General features: G+C 54.4%; 2 protein-coding genes across 2 annotated transcripts; both read right to left on the bottom strand.

Moving 5' to 3' along the window:
• Window positions 1–763: 763 nt before the first annotated feature.
• On the bottom strand, window positions 764–8924 carry LOC136786391 (protocadherin alpha-6-like). Its single transcript, XM_066977211.1, has one exon. It carries the CDS (start codon window positions 8294–8296, stop codon window positions 5792–5794), a length of 2505 nt encoding a protein of 834 aa, XP_066833312.1. The 5' UTR covers window positions 8297–8924; the 3' UTR covers window positions 764–5791.
• On the bottom strand, window positions 8924–20073 carry LOC136786389 (protocadherin alpha-2-like). Its single transcript, XM_066977209.1, has one exon. The coding sequence runs from the start codon at window positions 17565–17567 to the stop codon at window positions 14991–14993; it is 2577 nt and encodes an 858-aa protein (XP_066833310.1). The 5' UTR covers window positions 17568–20073; the 3' UTR covers window positions 8924–14990.
• Window positions 20074–20602: the final 529 nt, after the last annotated feature.

The following is a 20602-nucleotide window of genomic DNA, read 5'->3' as shown; positions in this document are numbered from 1 at the left end:
CCCTTCCCGCCGCCCCGGGGCGGAGCCGCCCTCCCGCCGCTCCCGCGCCGTTCCTGAGCCTGCAGCGACACCGTGTGCTCCGCCGCCTCACTCGCGCCCGCCGCCGCCAGCACGGCAGCGACGCCGCCCCCGCCTCGCGGGACGCCCCCGGCACTCGCGGGACGCCCCCGGCACTCGCGGGACACACCACGGCGACGGCGCCGCCACCGAGCCCAGCACAGGCCGAGACAGCAGCGCTAACGAGGGGGCAACAGCCCCGCAGCGCTGCGCTCCAGACGCCGCTCCCCGCACACCGACCGGCTCCCAGCCCTGCACGCACCACGCCGACGGACGCTCCTCTTCCTCACTTGCTTGTTTTTCCTGTCTTCCTCCTACTTTGCTTCTACTCCATTCTCTTTCTTGCTTCCTTTCTTGCTTCCCTAGATTCTTCTGGACGTCTTCTTTCCTTCTTTCACTACTAACCAACTTTCGTTTCTTTCCTCCCTCTGTCTTTGCTTCTTTGCTTCCTTCCTTTCCGTATTTTCCTGAATTTCCTTCCTTTCATTTCTTTCTTGCTTCCTTTCCTTCCTTCCCTGGCTCTTCCCTCCTTTGTTTCTCTTCCACTCTGTCTTGCTTGCTTCTTGCTTGCCTGCATTCTTCTCGACTTCTTTCTTCTCTCTTTCTTTCTCTTAGATTATTTCTTCATTATTTCTCTACCTCTCTTCCAGTTCCTTCTTTCATTCTTTCAGTTCCTTATTTCCTTTTCTCTTACTTATTTCATTCATCCTACAGTTTCTTCATGCTTCCTTCCTTTCCTTCACTCCTTCTATACATCTGCTTCTCTTCCTCTCCTCTTTACTTTTCCTTTTCTTCTTCCTCCTCTTCTTTTTTTTTCCTCCTTTATCAAAATGCTTTCCAAATGCCTGCACCACTCTTCCAATCAAGCTCAGACATGCTCTGAGGCAAGACCTCTTCTTCCTCTTCATCACCGCCTTCCATTCTGCTCTGTACAGCATCCCTTAGCACTCATGAGGACCATGTTCCCCCAGGAATTACTCTGATGAGCCACTGCACACCAGAGGATGTGGATGCAAACAGGCTCTAAGACCTCCACACAGATCAGGTGAGTCTTTCACTCACTTTCACTGCACTGCAACCAGCGCTCCCTGCATACCAACCGGCTTCCAGCCCTGCACACACCATGTAGACAGAGGCTCCTGCTTCCTTCTTTGCTTCATTCCTTTCTTTCTCATCTCTCTCCTCCTTTGTTTCTCCTCCATTCTCTATCTTGCTTGCTTTACAGCTTGCTTCTTTCTTGCATGCATTCTTCTTCATGCATGCTTTCTTTTGCATGCATTCTTCTGCATACATAATTCTTTCATTTTTTCTCCCTTTTCCTTCTTTCACTTCTTTCCTTCTCTCTGAAACGTCTTTCAGTTTAGCTCTACATTAATTCTTTTTTTTCTTTTTCTTTCATTCAACCTGTTCCTGCTTTCATTCTTTCTATTCCATACTTCCATCTCTTTGTACCTTCTTTCATTCTGTCAATTCCTTCTTTCATTCTTACAATATCTTCCCGCTTCCTTTCTTTCCTTCTCTCCTTCTATCCACTAATTTCTCTTCCTCTCCACTTCATTTTTCACTTTTTTACCTTCCCAGCATTAACCTTCAGAGCCTTTCACTTTCCCTCCTTGTCTGTCCTTTTTCATTCTCCTCTTCCTTTTTTTTTTTTTTCCCTGCTTTATCAAAATGCTTTCCAAATGCCTGCACCACTCTTCCCATCAAGCTTTGATATGTTCTTAGGTAAGACCTCTCTTCCCTGTTCCTCACCACCTTGGCTGAGCCTTGTTCAGCGTCCCTCAGAACTCATTAGGAAGACATCACCTCAGGAATTACTCTCCCAGAGAACTCATTCTCCTCTGCATGGGCTGCTACAGACCAGGAGACCTGGATGCCCACTGCAAACAGGTTCCAAAGACTCCAAAGAGCTCAGGTGAGTCTTTCATTGGGCAGCTCAAACTCAGCACACCCCTTCACACAAATCCTTTAAAAACGGGAAAAAGCACGGGGCAACCATAGCTCTCTCGCACTCCCACACACCTCAAGGAAGATGCATTAGTTGGTGCTCACTTGCCACCCACGTGCTGAATGGCAAGCTCTTGCTTTGCTTTTCAGGCACACATCCACTGCCAGAACAATCCAGCAGCAAGAACCTCAGGACCCAGTGAAATTACTCTCAGCAGAAAAATCTCATCTGTAACGTGAGCCAACCACCACACAAAGAAACAAACCCGCAAAGGTAACAACACTGCTTTTTAACTGAAAAATTACCAACACATCCCCCAGAGAAACGCAGTATGGTCCCTCCACTACATGTCTTTGCTGCTGCCTGCTCACACTGAGATGTAAAGCAACAGGAGAGGAACAAGATCAGGCAGCGGTGCTCTGCTGCTCCAAATCTACAGCCATTACACAGGCTACGTTCTGTCCATCCAACATGATGATATTGCAGTTAAATAACAAAAAGCCATGCATTGCTCGCTTCAACACATCTTCTCTGAGTACGATCCACTAACCTGTAGGATCAGTGCTTGCTTGTTTAGAAAAAGAAGCATTTCCATGACAGGAGAATTGCTTATAAAGAACAACGTTAATGAAAGTTATCAGAGATTTCTGGGGAAGCTGGATGGAAAAATTTCCTTCAGATGTGGGACACCTCTGAAATCACTGGACACCACACACTGCTCCCATACACTCGTTCACTTTTGGAATGAGCCCTGCTAGAAGAAACCCACCATCTCCACCAACACCAACTATGCAACACCTCCCCACACTGGGGGAAGTCAAGTGCACAAAGATTACACCCACCACATCATGCCTCCTTAGAAATTTCCTCTATTCATTACTCCAGGCAGACACCAGGGGAAGGAACTGTTGCCACTGAGAGAAACTGTTCTGTTGATGTCCACATATTCACCGGAAGGCTCCAAACCTACAGGCATTCCCCAGGCAATGTTGAGTCCATCCAACATAAAGGAAACACAACTAAACACATCTGTCTCTGAAACACATAGTTTTTGGATAGGAACAGCTTACCAGCAGCATCAGTGGTTTCTTGCTCAGAAAAAGGAATAGATTCATGGATGGAGAACTGGTTTAAAAGGGAAAGTCTCATTTAAAGTCTTCAGTGATTTCTAGGGAAGCTGGACTGTACAGAAAACATCAAGCTTAGCAAAAGCTCCTCAGTCATGGGAGAGTGTGAGGTGCTCCATGACACACAGCTATCACACAGGAAGCCATCGTGCAGGAGAGAAGAAAACCAAAGGATCCCATTCCCACTTCAGCAAAACACGAGCTTTGCCAACATCATGAACACGGAGAGCACTTCTTCCCCTCCTCCCCACTTTTTGGTCAATGCCACACTCTGGATTCCACCCAGCATCACCTTTTCCCACACACAAGGCTCATCTCCTACTCAGTATCATCCTGCCCATTGCCAAATGCCCACCCATTCTCTGTGCCACTCAAAAAATCACTACCACAACACCCGAACGTTGCTCAACCCCACCGACACAATCCAGCTCCAAACCCACCTCTGAGCATCACCCTCTGCAGAGCCTCACCTTCTCCCACCACTGCCAGGCTCTTCCCCCTGCACAAACGGCACTCACAAGGTTTTGCACTGGCTCAGCAATCCCAGATGGAAACGGAGAAAGCTGGACCGATGGACAACGTTTACAGCAGCTTCTGATGGAGCCGCCACTCCTCATGCTCAGGAACACAGGAGTCAAAGGCCATCTGCCAGACTGCTGCAAAGCCAGGCCCATGGTACAGAACAGTGAGATGAACAAAAACCAAGTGGGCAAACAAACAGAAAACTCTGCACAGAACCTGGGTAATTCTGTTTTCCTCCATGGAACACATCTCTGAGCAAGGCAACGACATCTCAACACCAACAGATGTAGGAACTAAGACCGCCTGCTGGAACCACACAGACCAAGAAGATTTGAAACGTTACCCTTCCAAAACAACCTGCATGCAATGCATTCATCAGAAAGCTTTCAAGTGCTAGCTTTACTGAATAGGATTAGAGGCAACAGGGAAAGCCTGAACTGCCTTTTCTCCTTTCATGGTAACTTCACTGTGAGAACCAAAGTGGAGCTGCTTACACAACGGACAAAGAAAACCCTCAAGTCCCAGTCGTCACCTTGCATCATGTCGCCTTCACAGGAGAATCAGGCAACAGGACGAAAGACTTTGGGGCATGAAACCACATCTGATATCAGCACACTCTGACCTCCGTAGCCCCAAAGGAAGTGAGTAGTGCCTGCTGAACTCTCACAGGCAGACAACTCTTCATGTCTTGAGCTCCTTCAGCCATCTCATCTCATCTCATCTTCTCCCAGCAGCAGGAGCAATGCTCTGCGCACTCCAGTCCTTTCAAAGCCCCTCTCTGGGGCACAGACATCAAGGGACATAGAAAAAAACAAGTCCACACTGGTATGGCTTGCAAACAGCAGAGATCTGAAAATGGCAAGGTTATGGATCACATCAGGAAATGGCCAAGTCCCATTTAGTGCCATTGCCACATTCACCTCCACCTGATTACACACCTTCTCCTCTCACCCCAAAGGCTCACTCCACCATTCACAGACCCTTCCCATCAATAACAGCTCCAAAACCTGCAAAACCATGCCAATGGATTCCTACACATGGGGTCTGGCAGATTCTTTGAAAGAAAACAGAACAGTGTGTGACATGCCACTTCCCTGACCAGTAACACCACTCCACAGTCAGAAAAGCCCAAAGGCCCAAGTGTCACCTTCAGCATCTATTCTTGAGTGAACAATTAAAACACAGGAAGACAGAGGTCTCAAAAAAAACAACAGCAAACTGCAGAACAACAACAGCACACTCTGCATTCAGAGTCTTAAAAGGCAGTGAATACTGTCTGGTGGGATTTCACCACCAGACTGACTCCTCATGGCCTGCAGTCCTTCAGCAATCTTGTGCAGAAATGCTACACACCAGTAAACAACAGCATTTATGGAACCCATGTCATGATAGCTCCAATAAACATCCGCATTAATTGTATTCTCTTTGAGAAAAAGCTCAGATACTTAACAGTTAGCATAAGTAAGATGTTCCAAACCAGGAGCTGAGGAGAGCTTGGAGACGCAAACACAGAGATGCAAATGGTAAACTAACACCATCAGCTGATTAAAGACAATAGCCAGAATAGGACAAGGCATACGTGGCCGCAACTAGAAGCCGAACAGGCACCAATGGTGCTCAGCTGCCACACATCCCATTTCAAACCATGGGTGAGAAGGAGCAAGACACCAATATCACTGTGTCATCAGCATCAGATAGATCTACTTTCCAGCATCATGCATGCAGAGAAGATTTCACAGCTAACCCCTCCACCACCACATCTTGACCAAAAGCATGAAGAAAACATTCATCGGCAAGTCTTCAGGTACTCTAGCTACACCAGAGGAAGGGCCCTGTCCCGGCAGCAGGAGGGGGGATCCGAGTACAGCAGCCCTTGGCAGGACTCGCGCTGGGGCACAGACCCAGGCCACATGCAGCTTGAGCACCTGACGAACACCGAGCAGCCACGGGCCCGGGAGCTGCGCCCAGCTGCCAAACCCGCTTCGAGGGGGCAGGAGGAAGCGGGGGTGGGGTGGGGAGGTCGGGGGGAGGACGGAAACGGGGACCTAGAAGGTAAGGGAGAGGAAGAGGGCAAGATTAAAGAGCGAGGACACGGGCAATGAAGAAGGAAAAGATGAGGGAGAGAAAAAGGGCAGGATTAAGGGGCGAGAGGAGGGCGAGTGGCACTGACCGTGTCCAGGAGAGCGGGCGGCTCCTGCGGCGGCTCCTTCGGCGCGGGGCCGGGCGGCGGCGGGCAGTTGGGGCTGAAAACCATCAGGTCGCTCTTGCCCGCGCCGTCCGCCACGCACAGGCTCCGGCTCTGGCGCTGCGAGTACGACCAGCTGCCCACCTCGCTGGCGCACACCAGCGTCGCCGGCCCGGGCCCCGCCAGCACGGCCGCCCGCGGCGCCCAGCGCGACGCCCCGTACAGCACCACCGCCAGCAGGAACAGGCTCGACACCGCGCAGATGGCCACCACCAGCCACACGTTCGTCGCCGACGCCGCCGCCGCCGCCGCCGCGCCGCCCTCCGCGCCCGCCGCCGGCCGCAGCCCCGCCCCCGCCGACACCGCCCCCGCCGCCGCCAGCGCCGCCTCGGCGCCCTCCACCAGCGACACGCTCAGCGTGGCCGTGGCCGAGCGCGACGGCTCCCCGTGGTCCCGCACCACGATCAGCAGCCTCTGCCGCGGGCCGTCCGCCTCCTCCAGCGCCCGCGCCGTGCTCACCTCGCCGCTGTACAGCCCCACGCGGAACGGGCCCTTGCCCCGCGGCTCCCACAGCTCGTAGCGCAGCCACGCGTTGTAGCCCGAGTCCGCGTCCACCGCGCGGATCTTCGCCACCACCTGCCCCGCCGGCGCCCCCCACGCCGCCCACGCCCACAGCGACCCCGCCGACGACGACGACGACGACGCCTCGCCCGCAGCCCAGGGCCCCGGCCCGCCGCCGGCAGGCGGGAGCAGCGCCGGCGCGTTGTCGTTCTCGTCCACCACGAAGAGCTGCACCGTGGCGTTGCCGCACAGCGGCGGCTCGCCCGCGTCCACCGCCCGCACCTCGAACTGCAGCACCTGCAGCTCCTCGTAGTCCAGGGGCTGCAGCGCCCACAGCCGCCCGCTCTCCGCGTCCACCGACACGTAGCTCGACGCCGGACGCCACCCCGGCCCCGACCCCGACCCCGACCCCGCGCCCGCGCCGCCCTCCGCCACCGAGTAGCTCACGCGCCCGTTGCCCGCCTCGTCCGGGTCCCGCGCCCACAGCCGCGCCAGCTCCGCGCCCGCCGCGTTGTTCTCCCGCGCCAGCACCGTGTACACGGCCTGCGCGAACGCCGGCGCGTTGTCGTTCACGTCCGACACCGGCACCCGCAGCCCGCGGCTGGCGCGCAGCGGCGGCGCCCCGCCGTCCTCCGCCCGCACCTCCACCTCGTACTCCGACACCCGCTCCCGGTCCAGCGCCTCCCGCAGCACCAGCGAGTACGAGCCCGCGAACGTCGCCACCAGCCCGAACGGCGACGGCGGCCACACCGCGCACCGCACCCGCCCGTTCGCCCCCGAGTCCCGGTCCGACACGCTCAGCAGCGCCACCACCGTCCCCACCGACGCGTCCTCGGCCACCGGCACCGACAGCGACGTCACCCACACCTCGGGCGCGTTGTCGTTCACGTCCAACACCTCCACCACCACCTTGCAGTGACCCGACAGGGGTGGGTTTCCCATGTCCTTTGCATCCACTTGTATGCGATACACCCCAACGTCCTCAAAATCTAAGGAACCTCTCAGATAAATCTCTCCACTCGTTTTGTGAATTCCAAACACGTCTCTTCCATCCTGAGGAAACAAGCTCTGAAGAGAATAAGAGATGTTCCTATTGCTGCCCTCATCCAAATCCGTGGCATTTATTCTCAGCACAAAAGTGCCCATTTCAGTATTTTCCGGCAGCCGCACTTTATACACCGACTGGTTGAACTGGGGCGCGTTGTCGTTCGCATCCAGCACCGACACCACCAGCTCCACCGTGCCCGTCAGCGACGGCCTGCCCCCATCTCTCGCCGTCAGCAACAGACGGTGCTCGGCCAGAGACTCGCGGTCCAGACCTTTCCTCAGCACCAAGAATAACGACTCGGTATCATCCTCTGTTTTCTGCAAATCCAGAGCGAAGTGCTCGCTGGGGCTGAGGGTATAGGAGAGCTGCGCGTTGGCTCCGATATCCGCATCCGACGCGCCCTCCAGCGGAAAGCGGGACCCCGGCAGCGACAGTTCCGCGATGCTGAGGTTTTTGGTGGCGGCGGGGAAGAGCGGGGCATTGTCGTTGATGTCGGTGACCTCCACCTCCACGTGGAAGACGCGCAGCGGCCGCTCCAGCAGCACCTCCAGGCGCAGGGCGCAGGGCGCGCTCTTCCCGCACAGCTCCTCCCGGTCCAGCCGCGAGCTCACCACCAGCGCCCCGCTCGCCCCGCTCACCTCCACGCTCGCCCGCCGGCCCTGCGCCACCAGCCGCAGCCGCCGCGCCTCCGCCTCGCCCGCCTCCAGGCCCAGGTCCTGCGCCAGCCGACCCACCACCGTGCCGCCCTTGGCTTCCTCCGGCACCGAGTAGCGCACCTGCCCGCCGCCCAGCGCCCAGGCCGCCTGCAGCACCAGCACCCGCACCACGGCCCGCACGCACACCGCCATGGCCGCCGCCGCCGCCCGCGCCCCGCACGGCTCCCGCCGCCGCCGCCGCCGCTCTCCTGCCCGCCCCGCGCCGCTCCCCCCGCGCGCACAGCCGCCCTTCCCGCCGCCCCGGGGCGGAGCCGCCCTCCCGCCGCTCCCGCGCCGTTCCTGAGCCTGCAGCGACACCGTGTGCTCCGCCGCCTCACTCGCGCCCGCCGCCGCCAGCACGGCAGCGACACCGCCCCCGCCTCGCGGGACGCCCCCGGCACTCGCGGGACGCCCCCGGCACTCGCGGGACGCCCCCGGCACTCGCGGGACACACCACGGCGACGGCGCCGCCACCGAGCCCAGCACAGGCCGAGACAGCAGCGCTAACGAGGGGGCAACAGCCCCGCAGCGCTGCGCTCCAGACGACGCTCCCCGCACACCGACCGGCTCCCAGCCCTGCACGCACCACGAGGACTGAGGCTCCTCCTTGCTTCTTTGGTTGCTTGCTTGCTTCCTTTCTTTCCTTTCCCGTCTCTCTCCTCTGTTTCTCCTCCATTCTCTGTCTTGCTTCCTTTCCTGTTCGCTTCTTGTTTGCCTGCATTCTTTCGACGTCTTCTTTCCTTCTTTCACTTCTTTCCGTCTTTCTGCAACTTCATTCCTTCTTCATATACCTTCATTCTTTCTTTTTTCCTTCGTTATTCCTTTCTTTTTATTTTTCAATTTGATTTCTTCTTCCTTTTTCTTGTTATGTTTCTTCCTTTTTTCTTTTATTTTCTTTCAGTCTTTCAATTCCTTCATTCTTACAACTTTTCCTGGTTTCCTTCTTTCCTTCTCTCCTTCTATCCATCTGATTCTCTCCCTCTCCTCTTTACTTTTCATGCTCCCCTTCCCTGCATTAGCCTTCATAACATTTCCTTTTCCCACCTTGCCTTATTTCTTCTTACTTCACTTTTTTTTCCCTGCTTTATCAAAATGCTGTCCAAATGCCTGCAACAGCAAGCGCACCATCAAGCACAGACATGACCTCAGCCAAGCTCTCTTCATCTTCCTCATGGCCTTCCATTGAGCCCTGTACAGTGTCCCTCAGCAGTCACAAGGACAACATCCCCCCGGGAATTAGTCTTCCACAGAACTCGCTCTCCTCTTCTCAATAGGACACTGCAGACCAGGATACCTGTATGCCCACTGCAAACAGGCTCCAAGAACTGCAAACAGCTCAGGTGAGTCTTTCATTTGGCAACTCAAACCCAGCACACCCCAGCACACAAATCTCCAAAAATGGGCAAAAGCACAGGGCAACCACAGTTCGCTTGCACTCCCACACACCTCAAGGAAGATGCATTCATTGGGACTCACTTGCCACCCACATGCTGAGTGGCAAGTTATTGCTATCCTTTTCAGGTACACATCCACTGCCAGAACAATCCAGCAGGAAGATCCTCTGGACACAGGGCAATTACTCCCACCAAAAACATCTCATCTGTAATGTGAGCTAACCATCACACAACCCGACAACTCCAAGAAGGTAACACCACTGCTTTTTCACTGAAAACGTGACCTTGACCACCAACACATCCCCCGAGAAACACAGCACGATCCCTCCTTTACATGTCTTTCTGGCCACCCGCTCACACTGAGATGGGAAGCAACAGGAAAGGAATGAGATCAGGCAACAGGACTATGCTGCTCACCAGGCTATATGCCATCCATCCAACACGAATATGTTGCTGTTAAATAGCAAAAATCTTGCATTGCTCTCTTGATCACATCTTCTCTGAGTACAAGTCACTTACCTATAGGACCAGTGCTCGGTTGTTTAGAAAAAGAAGCATTTCCATGACAGGAGAATGGCTTGTAGAGCACAATTTCTTTAAAAGTTATCAGACATTTCTTGGGAAGATTGATGCAAAAATTTCCTTCAGCTACGTAACACCTTGGAAGTCATTAGACACCACGCACTGCTCCCATACGTATGTTCATATTTTGTAATGAGCTGTATTACAAGAGATGCACCATCTCCACCAAGGCCAAATATGCAGGTGCACAGACTGGAGGAAGTCAAGTGCACAAAGATTACAAGCAACCCGTCATGTCTCCGTAGAAATTTTCTCCATTTCTGATACCAGGCAGACACCAGGGTAAGGGACTGTTGCCAGTGGGAGAAACTGTTCTCCCCGTTGTTATCAACATGCTCATCAGAAGGCTCCAAACATACAGGCATTCCCCAGGCAATGTTCAGTCCATCCAACACAAAGAGAACACTACTAAACAGCAAAAAATACATACATCTGTCACTCAAACACATATTTATTGCATATGAATAACTTACCAGTAGCATCAGTGGTTGCTTGCACTGAAAAAGGAATAGATTTGTGGATGGAGAATTGGTTTAAAAGGGAAAGTCTCATTTAAAATCTTCAGTGATTTCTAGGGAAACTGGACTGAACAGAAATCATCAAGTTTAGCAAAAGCTCCCCAATAATGGTAGAGTCTTCTGTGCTCCCTGACACACAGCTATCACACAGGAAGCTATCATGCAGGAGGGAAAAAAACAAAGCATCCCATTCCCACTTCAGCAAAACACGAGTTTTGCCAACATCATGAACACGGAGAGCACTTCTTCCCATCCTCCCCACTTTTTGGCCAATGCCACACTCCAGTTTCCACCCAGCATCTCCATTTCCCACAAAAAAGGCTCTCTTCCTACTCAACACCATCCTGCCCATTGCAGAATGCCCGCCCACACTCCAAGCTGCTTGCAAAATTACTGCCACAACAACTGGACGTTGCTCCACCCCACAGACACAATCCAGCTCCAAACCCACCTCTGAGCATCACCCTCTGCAAAGCCTCACCTTCTCCCACCACTGCCAGGATCTTCCCCCCTGCACAAACCGCACTCTCAAGGCTTTGCACTGGCTCTGCAATCTCACATGGAAATGGTGAAAGCTGGACCGATGGACAACATTTACAGCAGCTTCTTATGGAGCAGCCACTCCTCATGCTCAGGAACACAGGAGTCAAAGGCCATCTGCCAGACTGCTGCAAAGCCAGGCCTATGGTACAGAAGACTGAGATGAAGGAAAACCAAGTGGGCAGACAAAAAGAAAACTCTACACAGAATCTGGGGAGGCCCTGGAACATCAGGCCAGGAATTGACGCAAATAGCCTTCCTTGGAGACAAGAATGACCTTGACAGGATGACGCCCTGACCAGCCTCATCTAAATGCAGTTTTCATCCTGCTCTCAGCAAGGGAACCACAGACATCCATGTGCCACCTTCAACACGAGGTAACTTAAGATCCTATCACATGGGAAGCAAGAGGCAGACCTGAAAGCCAATAACATTCTCTCAAGGACAACCTCTGCTCTGAACAGTCCAAAAAACAGCACTCACACACACGGACAGCTACACAAGTGTCTGCTCTCTGTCAGCAGCCACAACTCAGCAGACTACATCTCACCCACCGTTACCAAAACATTTCCAATATGAGAGAAGAAAAACAGCAGAGTGGAGAGTGGGACATTTTCATTACAGGACAGAAGAAAACCAAAGGATTCCATTCTACTTCATTGGACCACAAGGTCTGGATAACACTGAGAATACAGACAGCACTTCTTCCTGTCCCTCCCAAGAATACAAGCAGAGGGAATATCTTGGGGAACTTCCGACAACTCAGGAAGAATCATCAGGAGTGGGAAAAGCTCCTGCCTGACCAACAACACTCCACGTTCAGGCAGACGTGATTGAAGGCACCAATGGTAGATGTCTTCACAAGCAGGAATGCCGCAAGAACAACGGGGAGTGAGGACATGCAGAACTTGATTGCACATGGCCCTGAGGAAGCTCATCGTTCCTCACACATGGCCTTGCTGTCCCCAGTCGTTTGCTTGGAGGCCCCCTAGGTTCCATTCTGCATAAACCATGCTGCCATGCTCTCAGCTTACTCAAGCTTCATCCATATGCGGGAAGGGGATCCCCAGGGAAAATACCAGGCAAAGACTCCAAACACACAGACCAAGGCAGTTGTGTGGCAGCATGAATAACACGCTGACTCTCATCCTCAGAAAGAGCTCACAGCTTAACTTCTGTGAGTTCGGAGATGCTCCTGGCCAAGCAGCACAGTGTGCCAGGCCTCTTCTCCATGTTGTCCTCTAGCATATTCTATCCTGCACCCCAGGAAATCAGATCTCCAGGACAGTATTTCCAAACCAGGAGCTGAGGAGCACTTGGATGCATGCTAACACAGATGGAAAACTTCAAAAAACATAATTAGCGTATTACCACCCCACCCACCAAATAACAAACAAACAATAAAACAATTTTTACTACACAGGTTTCAAGCATGAACTGAATGAAAAAAATAGTGCTTGCAGGACCACCACCACTGTTCATATCATTCAGTCCTTCAGCAATCTCAGGTGCAAATGCTGCACACCAGTAAGAACCAGCATTTGTGGAACCCATGTCGTGAAAGCTCTAAGCACAATCGACATTGATTTTATTCTCAAGATAGGGAAGACCTTCAAATTGTCTCTCTTAAAGCCTGGCAAAGGATCTTGCCCAGGAACACTCTGAGACCATTCTGCCTCAGGATTGAGGCAGATGCAGAAAAACAGTTCTCTGTTGCTCTGTTTATTGCTCTGTCCTCGTGCTCCGCTCTTCTACCTCTGTACTGCAACTACACAAACGGCATGCTCAAAATGGGATAAATATTATATGATTTTTGCTGCACCTTCCCCTTTAACAATGACTTTCCGGTAGTAAACGGAGTGGAAAAGTTTATATATCTTCAAGAAACATAGGAAAAGACAGGGGAAACCAGCATGCCTTGCTGAGAGCGGAGACATGGTGATCACAAGCAACTGCAACTCTACACAGAAGCCATGCAACAGCAGGATAGGGACGGAGTCAAACTCACTTCCTCTGATATATTTTGATCTACACAAGACAAGGCCCTCTGCAACATCACCTAACTCAACTTCAGCCCTCCACACAACCACAACACATCCCTGTATTGAGGGAAATCACCCACTCCACTTCCTGGTCCACCTCTCTGCAATGAGTGATTTTTTTCCATCTTGTTCAACACAACCCAGAGGAGAGAGAGGGATTCACAACTGATGCAGTGAAAATTCTCACAAGCCATACACCTCAGGTGACATTCTGGACATTTCAACACCACATACTGTTCTCAAGATAGGAAGACCTTTCTCAAGATAGACCTTTTCTCAAGATAGGAAGAACTCGTGTCTCTTGGAGCCTGGCAAAGGGTCTTGCCCAGGAACACTCTGAGACCATTCTGCGTCAGAATTCGCTTTAGGCACCTTTGATCCCCCATTCTGGAATGTGTGTTTTCAACACAAGTAGACGTCTCTCCTTCTTGTGTTATGGCATGCAATGCAGGCTATTGATTTCCTTTTCCCTGAAGCAGTGGGACTTCCCCCCAAAGGTCACGGTTCACTTCAGAGTAAGACCAGGTCCCATTCAGTACCATTACCACATTCACCTCCGCCAGATGACACACTTTCCCTTCTCACCACAATGCTCACTCCAACCTTCACAGACCCTTCCCAGCAATGACAGATCTGAAGCGTGCAAAACTCTGCCAATGGTCCATATGCACAGGAGCCATCTTGCAAAATTGCTTCCAGATTCACTGAAAGAACATCAAAACAGGCCAGTGTGCGACATGCCACATGACCAACTCTCTTTTGAACAGAGATGTAATAACAGCTAACATCAATGGGTATTGATTTCATTCTGAGAGATGACAACCCTGTTGGTGAAGGAGTGAGACACAAACATCATGGCATCAGTATCAGTCAGTACAATAGCTTGCAGCATCCTGCATGGATAGAAGACTTCACAGCATAACTTATCAGAAAACATGAGGCCAAGAGTGTTCTGGTTTTCCAGCCACACAAGAGGTTTCCAGAATGGACCTGAAGAAAACACAACACAATATCAACAGTAGGCTCGGCATTCAGCTACTTAAAGGGCTTTCAATAGTGCCTGCTGCACAGTCACCACCAGACCAACTCTTCCTGGACTGCAGGAATGGACCACTTCATAAAAATTGGTGTACACACAGCAATTCGTAAAACCAAATTTCATCAAAGCAGACTTCAAAAATAATGAATACCCAGATTACAGTCATTTTGAGGGAGCTACCAAGCTCCTCGACATGCACACATGGGTCTTTCTATAGGCTAAAGGATTCGAATGCAGGAAAATAAAAGAGTAGCTAATTCATACCCTCAACATCGAGATTTCACACACAGGTGAGAACACGATCGCAAATCTTTAAACAAGGGCTTCGCAGAACCATCTACAGCACTGAAACCACATCAAGGGGAAGAAAAGACATTCCTGAACCACTCGAAGAATGAGAAGGAATGGAAGAAGGGCAGACAAGAAAGAGCAAGGACACCAAGGCACAGTGATGCTGGGAAGCACCCTTCATTGCAACAATTCTCCATGCTAATTTAAAGCACCCAATGTCTCATTTCTCCCTACTTTTTACCACAAAGTAGCCCATGAAAAAGAATGGAGCTATGCAAACTCTACTAAACATTCACACAGGCATACAGAGAACGCAAAACAGTCGAGCACTCCCTTTTAGAACGACAAACACCCGTCTCTAAAGCGAAACCCAAGGGTACATCCAAGAGTACTACATGGCTTGGACCCTCCTTGTAAAATTCCTTCCACAAGCACATCGTTTTAATGATCAACCTGCCGTGAAATATCATCGGAAAACAGAACAGAAGAAGTGGGAAAAAAATAAAAACACAACGGGCAACTTACCGCGCCTGAAGAGTATGGGGAGAGCGAAGGTCCCTTCTCGGCAGAACCGTTTTCTGCCGCGGGGCCGGGCGGCGGCGGGCAGTTGGGGCTGAAAACCATCAGGTCGCTCTTGCCCGCGCCGTCCGCCACGCACAGGCTCCGGCTCTGGCGCTGCGAGTACGACCAGCTGCCCACCTCGCTGGCGCACACCAGCGTCGCCGGCCCGGGCCCCGCCAGCACGGCCGCCCGCGGCGCCCAGCGCGACGCCCCGTACAGCACCACCGCCAGCAGGAACAGGCTCGACACCGCGCAGATGGCCACCACCAGCCACACGTTCGTCGCCGACGCCGCCGCCGCCGCCGCCGCGCCGCCCTCCGCGCCCGCCGCCGGCCGCAGCCCCGCCCCCGCCGACACCGCCCCCGCCGCCGCCAGCGCCGCCTCGGCGCCCTCCACCAGCGACACGCTCAGCGTGGCCGTGGCCGAGCGCGACGGCTCCCCGTGGTCCCGCACCACGATCAGCAGCCTCTGCCGCGGGCCGTCCGCCTCCTCCAGCGCCCGCGCCGTGCTCACCTCGCCGCTGTACAGCCCCACGCGGAACGGGCCCTTGCCCCGCGGCTCCCACAGCTCGTAGCGCAGCCACGCGTTGTAGCCCGAGTCCGCGTCCACCGCGCGGATCTTCGCCACCACCTGCCCCGCCGGCGCCCCCCACGCCGCCCACGCCCACAGCGACCCCGCCGACGACGACGACGACGACGCCTCGCCCGCAGCCCAGGGCCCCGGCCCGCCGCCGGCAGGCGGGAGCAGCGCCGGCGCGTTGTCGTTCTCGTCCACCACGAAGAGCTGCACCGTGGCGTTGCCGCACAGCGGCGGCTCGCCCGCGTCCACCGCCCGCACCTCGAACTGCAGCACCTGCAGCTCCTCGTAGTCCAGGGGCTGCAGCGCCCACAGCCGCCCGCTCTCCGCGTCCACCGACACGTAGCTCGACGCCGGACGCCACCCCGGCCCCGACCCCGACCCCGACCCCGCGCCCGCGCCCGCGCCGCCCTCCGCCACCGAGTAGCTCACGCGCCCGTTGCCCGCCTCGTCCGGGTCCCGCGCCCACAGCCGCGCCAGCTCCGCGCCCGCCGCGTTGTTCTCCCGCGCCAGCACCGTGTACACGGCCTGCGCGAACGCCGGCGCGTTGTCGTTCACGTCCGACACCGGCACCCGCAGCCCGCGGCTGGCGCGCAGCGGCGGCGCCCCGCCGTCCTCCGCCCGCACCTCCACCTCGTACTCCGACACCCGCTCCCGGTCCAGCGCCTCCCGCAGCACCAGCGAGTACGAGCCCGCGAACGTCGCCACCAGCCCGAACGGCGACGGCGGCCACACCGCGCACCGCACCCGCCCGTTCGCCCCCGAGTCCCGGTCCGACACGCTCAGCAGCGCCACCACCGTCCCCACCGACGCGTCCTCGGCCACCGGCACCGACAGCGACGTCACCCACACCTCGGGCGCGTTGTCGTTCACGTCCAACACCTCCAGCTCCACGCTGCAGTGTCCTGACAACGGGGGCGTCCCCTTGTCTCTCGCCTCAATGCGAAAGTCAAACACACTGACTTCTTCGAAGTCCAGGGGACCGACGAGTCGGATCTCGCCGGTGTGCGGATTAACGGAAATGAGATCTCTTCCACTCAGGGGAATAAAGTTGCTCGCGCTGTAGGTTACTTCACTGTTACTTCCCTCGTCCGGGTCCGTGGCACACACGCGCGCCAACAGTGTCCCCTCAGCTGCGCTCTCCAGCACCTGCACTTTATACACCGACTGGTTGAACTGGGGCGCGTTGTCGTTCGCATCCAGCACCGACACCACCAGCTCCACCGTGCCCGTCAGCGACGGCCTGCCCCCGTCTCTCGCCGTCAGCAACAGACGGTGCTCGGCCAGAGACTCGCGGTCCAGAGATTTCCTTAATACAAGATCAGGTATGATATTCCGTTCATTCTCTTTTTCTAATTCCAGAGCGAAGTGTTCGCTGGGGCTGAGGGTATAGGAGAGCTGCGCGTTGGCTCCGATATCCGCATCCGACGCGCCCTCCAGCGGGAAACGGGAACCGGGAGGCGAGTTTTCCGGGATGCTGAGGTTTTTGGTGGCGGCGGGGAAGAGCGGGGCATTGTCGTTGATGTCGGTGACCTCCACCTCCACGTGGAAGACGCGCAGCGGCCGCTCCAGCAGCACCTCCAGGCGCAGGGCGCAGGGCGCGCTCTTCCCGCACAGCTCCTCCCGGTCCAGCCGCGAGCTCACCACCAGCGCCCCGCTCGCCCCGCTCACCTCCACGCTCGCCCGCCGGCCCTGCGCCACCAGCCGCAGCCGCCGCGCCTCCGCCTCGCCCGCCTCCAGGCCCAGGTCCTGCGCCAGCCGACCCACCACCGTGCCGCCCTTGGCTTCCTCCGGCACCGAGTAGCGCACCTGCCCGCCGCCCAGCGCCCAGGCCGCCTGCAGCACCAGCACCCGCACCACGGCCCGCACGCACACCGCCATGGCCGCCGCCGCCGCCCGCGCCCCGCACGGCTCCCGCCGCCGCCGCCGCCGCTCTCCTGCCCGCCCCGCGCCGCTCCCCCCGCGCGCACAGCCGCCCTTCCCGCCGCCCCGGGGCGGAGCCGCCCTCCCGCCGCTCCCGCGCCGTTCCTGAGCCTGCAGCGACACCGTGTGCTCCGCCGCCTCACTCGCGCCCGCCGCCGCCAGCACGGCAGCGACACCGCCCCCGCCTCGCGGGACGCCCCCGGCACTCGCGGGACGCCCCCGGCACTCGCGGGACGCCCCCGGCACTCGCGGGACACACCACGCCGACGACGCCGCCACCGAGCCCAGCACAGGCCGAGACAGCAGCGCTAACGAGGGGGCAACAGCCCCGCAGCGCTGCGCTCCAGACGACGCTCCCCGCACACCGACCGGCTCCCAGCCCTGCACGCACCACGGCAATGGATGCTCCTCCTTGCTTGCTTGCTTCCTTCCTTTCTTTCCCGTCTATCTTCTCATTTTCTTCTCCTCCATTCTCTGCCTTGCTTGCTTTCCTGCTTGCTTCTTGCTTGCGTGCTTTCTTCTGCATGCATACTTCGTTCCTTCTTTCTCCCTTTTCCTTCTTTTGCTTCTTTCCTTCTTCATATACCTTCATTCTTTCTCTCTGTTCCTTCATTATTACTTTCTTTTATTTTGTTTATTCGATTTCTTCTTCCTTTTTCTTCTTATGTTCCTTCCTTTTTTCTTTTACTTCCTTTCAGTCTTTCAATTTCTTCTTTTATTCTTACAAGTTCTTCCTGGTTTCCTGGTTGCCTTCTCTCCTTCTATCCATCTGCTTCTCTTCCTCTCCTCTTTAATTTTCACTTTTCCCTTCACTGCATTAACCTTCATAACCTTTCCCTTTCCCTTCCTGGCCCTTTTTTCTTCTTCCTTCCCCCCCCCCCTTTTTTTTCCTGCTTCATTAAAACGCTATCCAAATGCCTGCACACACTCAGCATTAAGCACAGACATGACCTCAGCCAAGCTCTCTTCATCTTCCTCACAGCCTTGCTTTGAGCTCTGTACAGCGTCCCTCAGCACTCAGGAGGATGACATCCCCTTGGGTATTACTCTTCCAGAGAACTCGCTCTCCTCCTCTAAATAGGCTACTGCAGACCAGGATACCAGGATGCACACTGCAAGCAGGTTCTAAGGACTCCACACTGCTCAGGTGAGTCTTTCATTCAGCAGCTCAGATCCATCATAACCCAGCATGCAAATCCTCCAAGAAGGGGAAAAAGCACAGGGGAAAAGCAGATCTCTCACACAACCCTACACCCCAAGGAAGAAGCTTTGGTGCGGCTCACTTGCCAACCACATGCCAACTGGTGAGCTCTCGTTTAGCTTTTCAGGTAGACATCCACTGCCAGAACATTCCAGCAGCAACAACCTCAGGACACAGGACAAGTACTCCCACCAGAAACATCTCATCCATAACAAGAGCCAACCATCACAAAACCCAGCAACTCCACGAAGGTAACACCACTGCTTTTTCACTGAAAAAAAATACCTCAACCAGCAACACATTCCCCCAGAGAAAAGCAGAAGGATCTGTCCTCTACATGTCTTTCGTGCCACCTGCTCACACTGAGCTGGGAAGCAATAGGAAAGGAACGAGATCAGGCAACAGGACTATGCTGCTCCAAACCTAAAGACATTACTCAGGCTACGTCCCATCCATCCAACATCAACATATTGCAGTTAAATAGCAAAAACTCATGCATTGCTCTCTTGAACACATCTTCTCTGAGTACGAGACACTTACCTGTAAGATCAGTGCTTGCTTGTTTAGAAAAAGAAGCATTTCCACGAGAAGAGAATGGCTTGTAAAGCACAATTTCTTTAAAAGTTATCAGAGATTTCTGGGGAAGATGGATGGAAAAACTTCCTTCAGCTATGTGACATCTTGGAAGTCATTGGACACCATGCACTGCCACCATACGCACACTCACGTTTTGGAATGAGCTGTATTACAAGAGATGCACCATCTCGACCAAGGCCAACTATGCAAGTGCACAGACACGGGGGGAAGTCAAGTGCACAAAGATTACACCCACCCCACCACGTCTCCTTAGAAATTTCCTGTATTTCTGAAATCAGGCAGACACCAGGGGAAGGAACTGTTGCCACTGGGAGAAACTGTTCTCCCTGTTGGTCCCCACACACTCACCAGAAGGCTCCAAGCCTACAGGCATTCCCCAGACAATGTTCAGTCCATCCAACATAAAGGGAACACAACTGAAAAGCAAAACATACATACTTTTGTCTCTCAAAAACATATTCTTTGCAGATGAATGAGTGAACTGCAGCATTAGTGATTGCTTGCTCAGGAAAAGGGACAGATTATAGCACGGAGAATCAGTTTAAAAGATAAATTCTCATTTAAAGTTATCAGTGATTTCTAGGGAAGCTGGACTGAACAGAAATCAACAAGGAAGCTTTCATGCAGGAGAGAAGAAAACAAAAGGATCCCATTCGAATTCATCAAAACATGAGCTTTGCCAACATCGTAAACATGGAGCACTTCTTCCCCTCCTCCCCACTTGCTTACACCCAGAACCTCCATTTCTCACACACAAGGCTCATTTCCTGCTCAACACCATCCTGCCCATTGTCAAATGCCCGCCCACACTCCATGCCACTTCCAAAATCACTGCTACAACACCTGAACGATGCTCCACCCCACAGACACAATCCAGCTCCAAATCCATCTCCTGAGCATCACCCTCTGCAAAGCCTCACCTTCTCCCACCACTGCCAGGATCTTCCCCCGAAATGGCACTCTCAAGGCTTTGCACTGGCTCAGAAATCTCAGATGGAAATGGTGAAAGCTGGCCTGATGGACATTTACAATAGCTTCTGCTGGAGCCGCCACTCCTCATGCTCAAGAACACAGGAGTCAAAGGCCATCTGCCAGACTGCTGCAAAGCCAGGCCTATGGTACAGAAGACTGGGATGAAGGAAAACCAAGTGGGCAGACAAAAACAAAACTCTACACAGAACCTGGGGAGGCCCTG

This window comes from Anser cygnoides, chromosome 14, assembly GCF_040182565.1.
Source record: "Anser cygnoides isolate HZ-2024a breed goose chromosome 14, Taihu_goose_T2T_genome, whole genome shotgun sequence".
Taxonomy (NCBI): Eukaryota; Metazoa; Chordata; class Aves; order Anseriformes; family Anatidae; genus Anser; species Anser cygnoides.
Note: the sequence above shows the minus strand (reverse complement) of the source record. Positions and strands in the feature narration are given on the sequence as shown.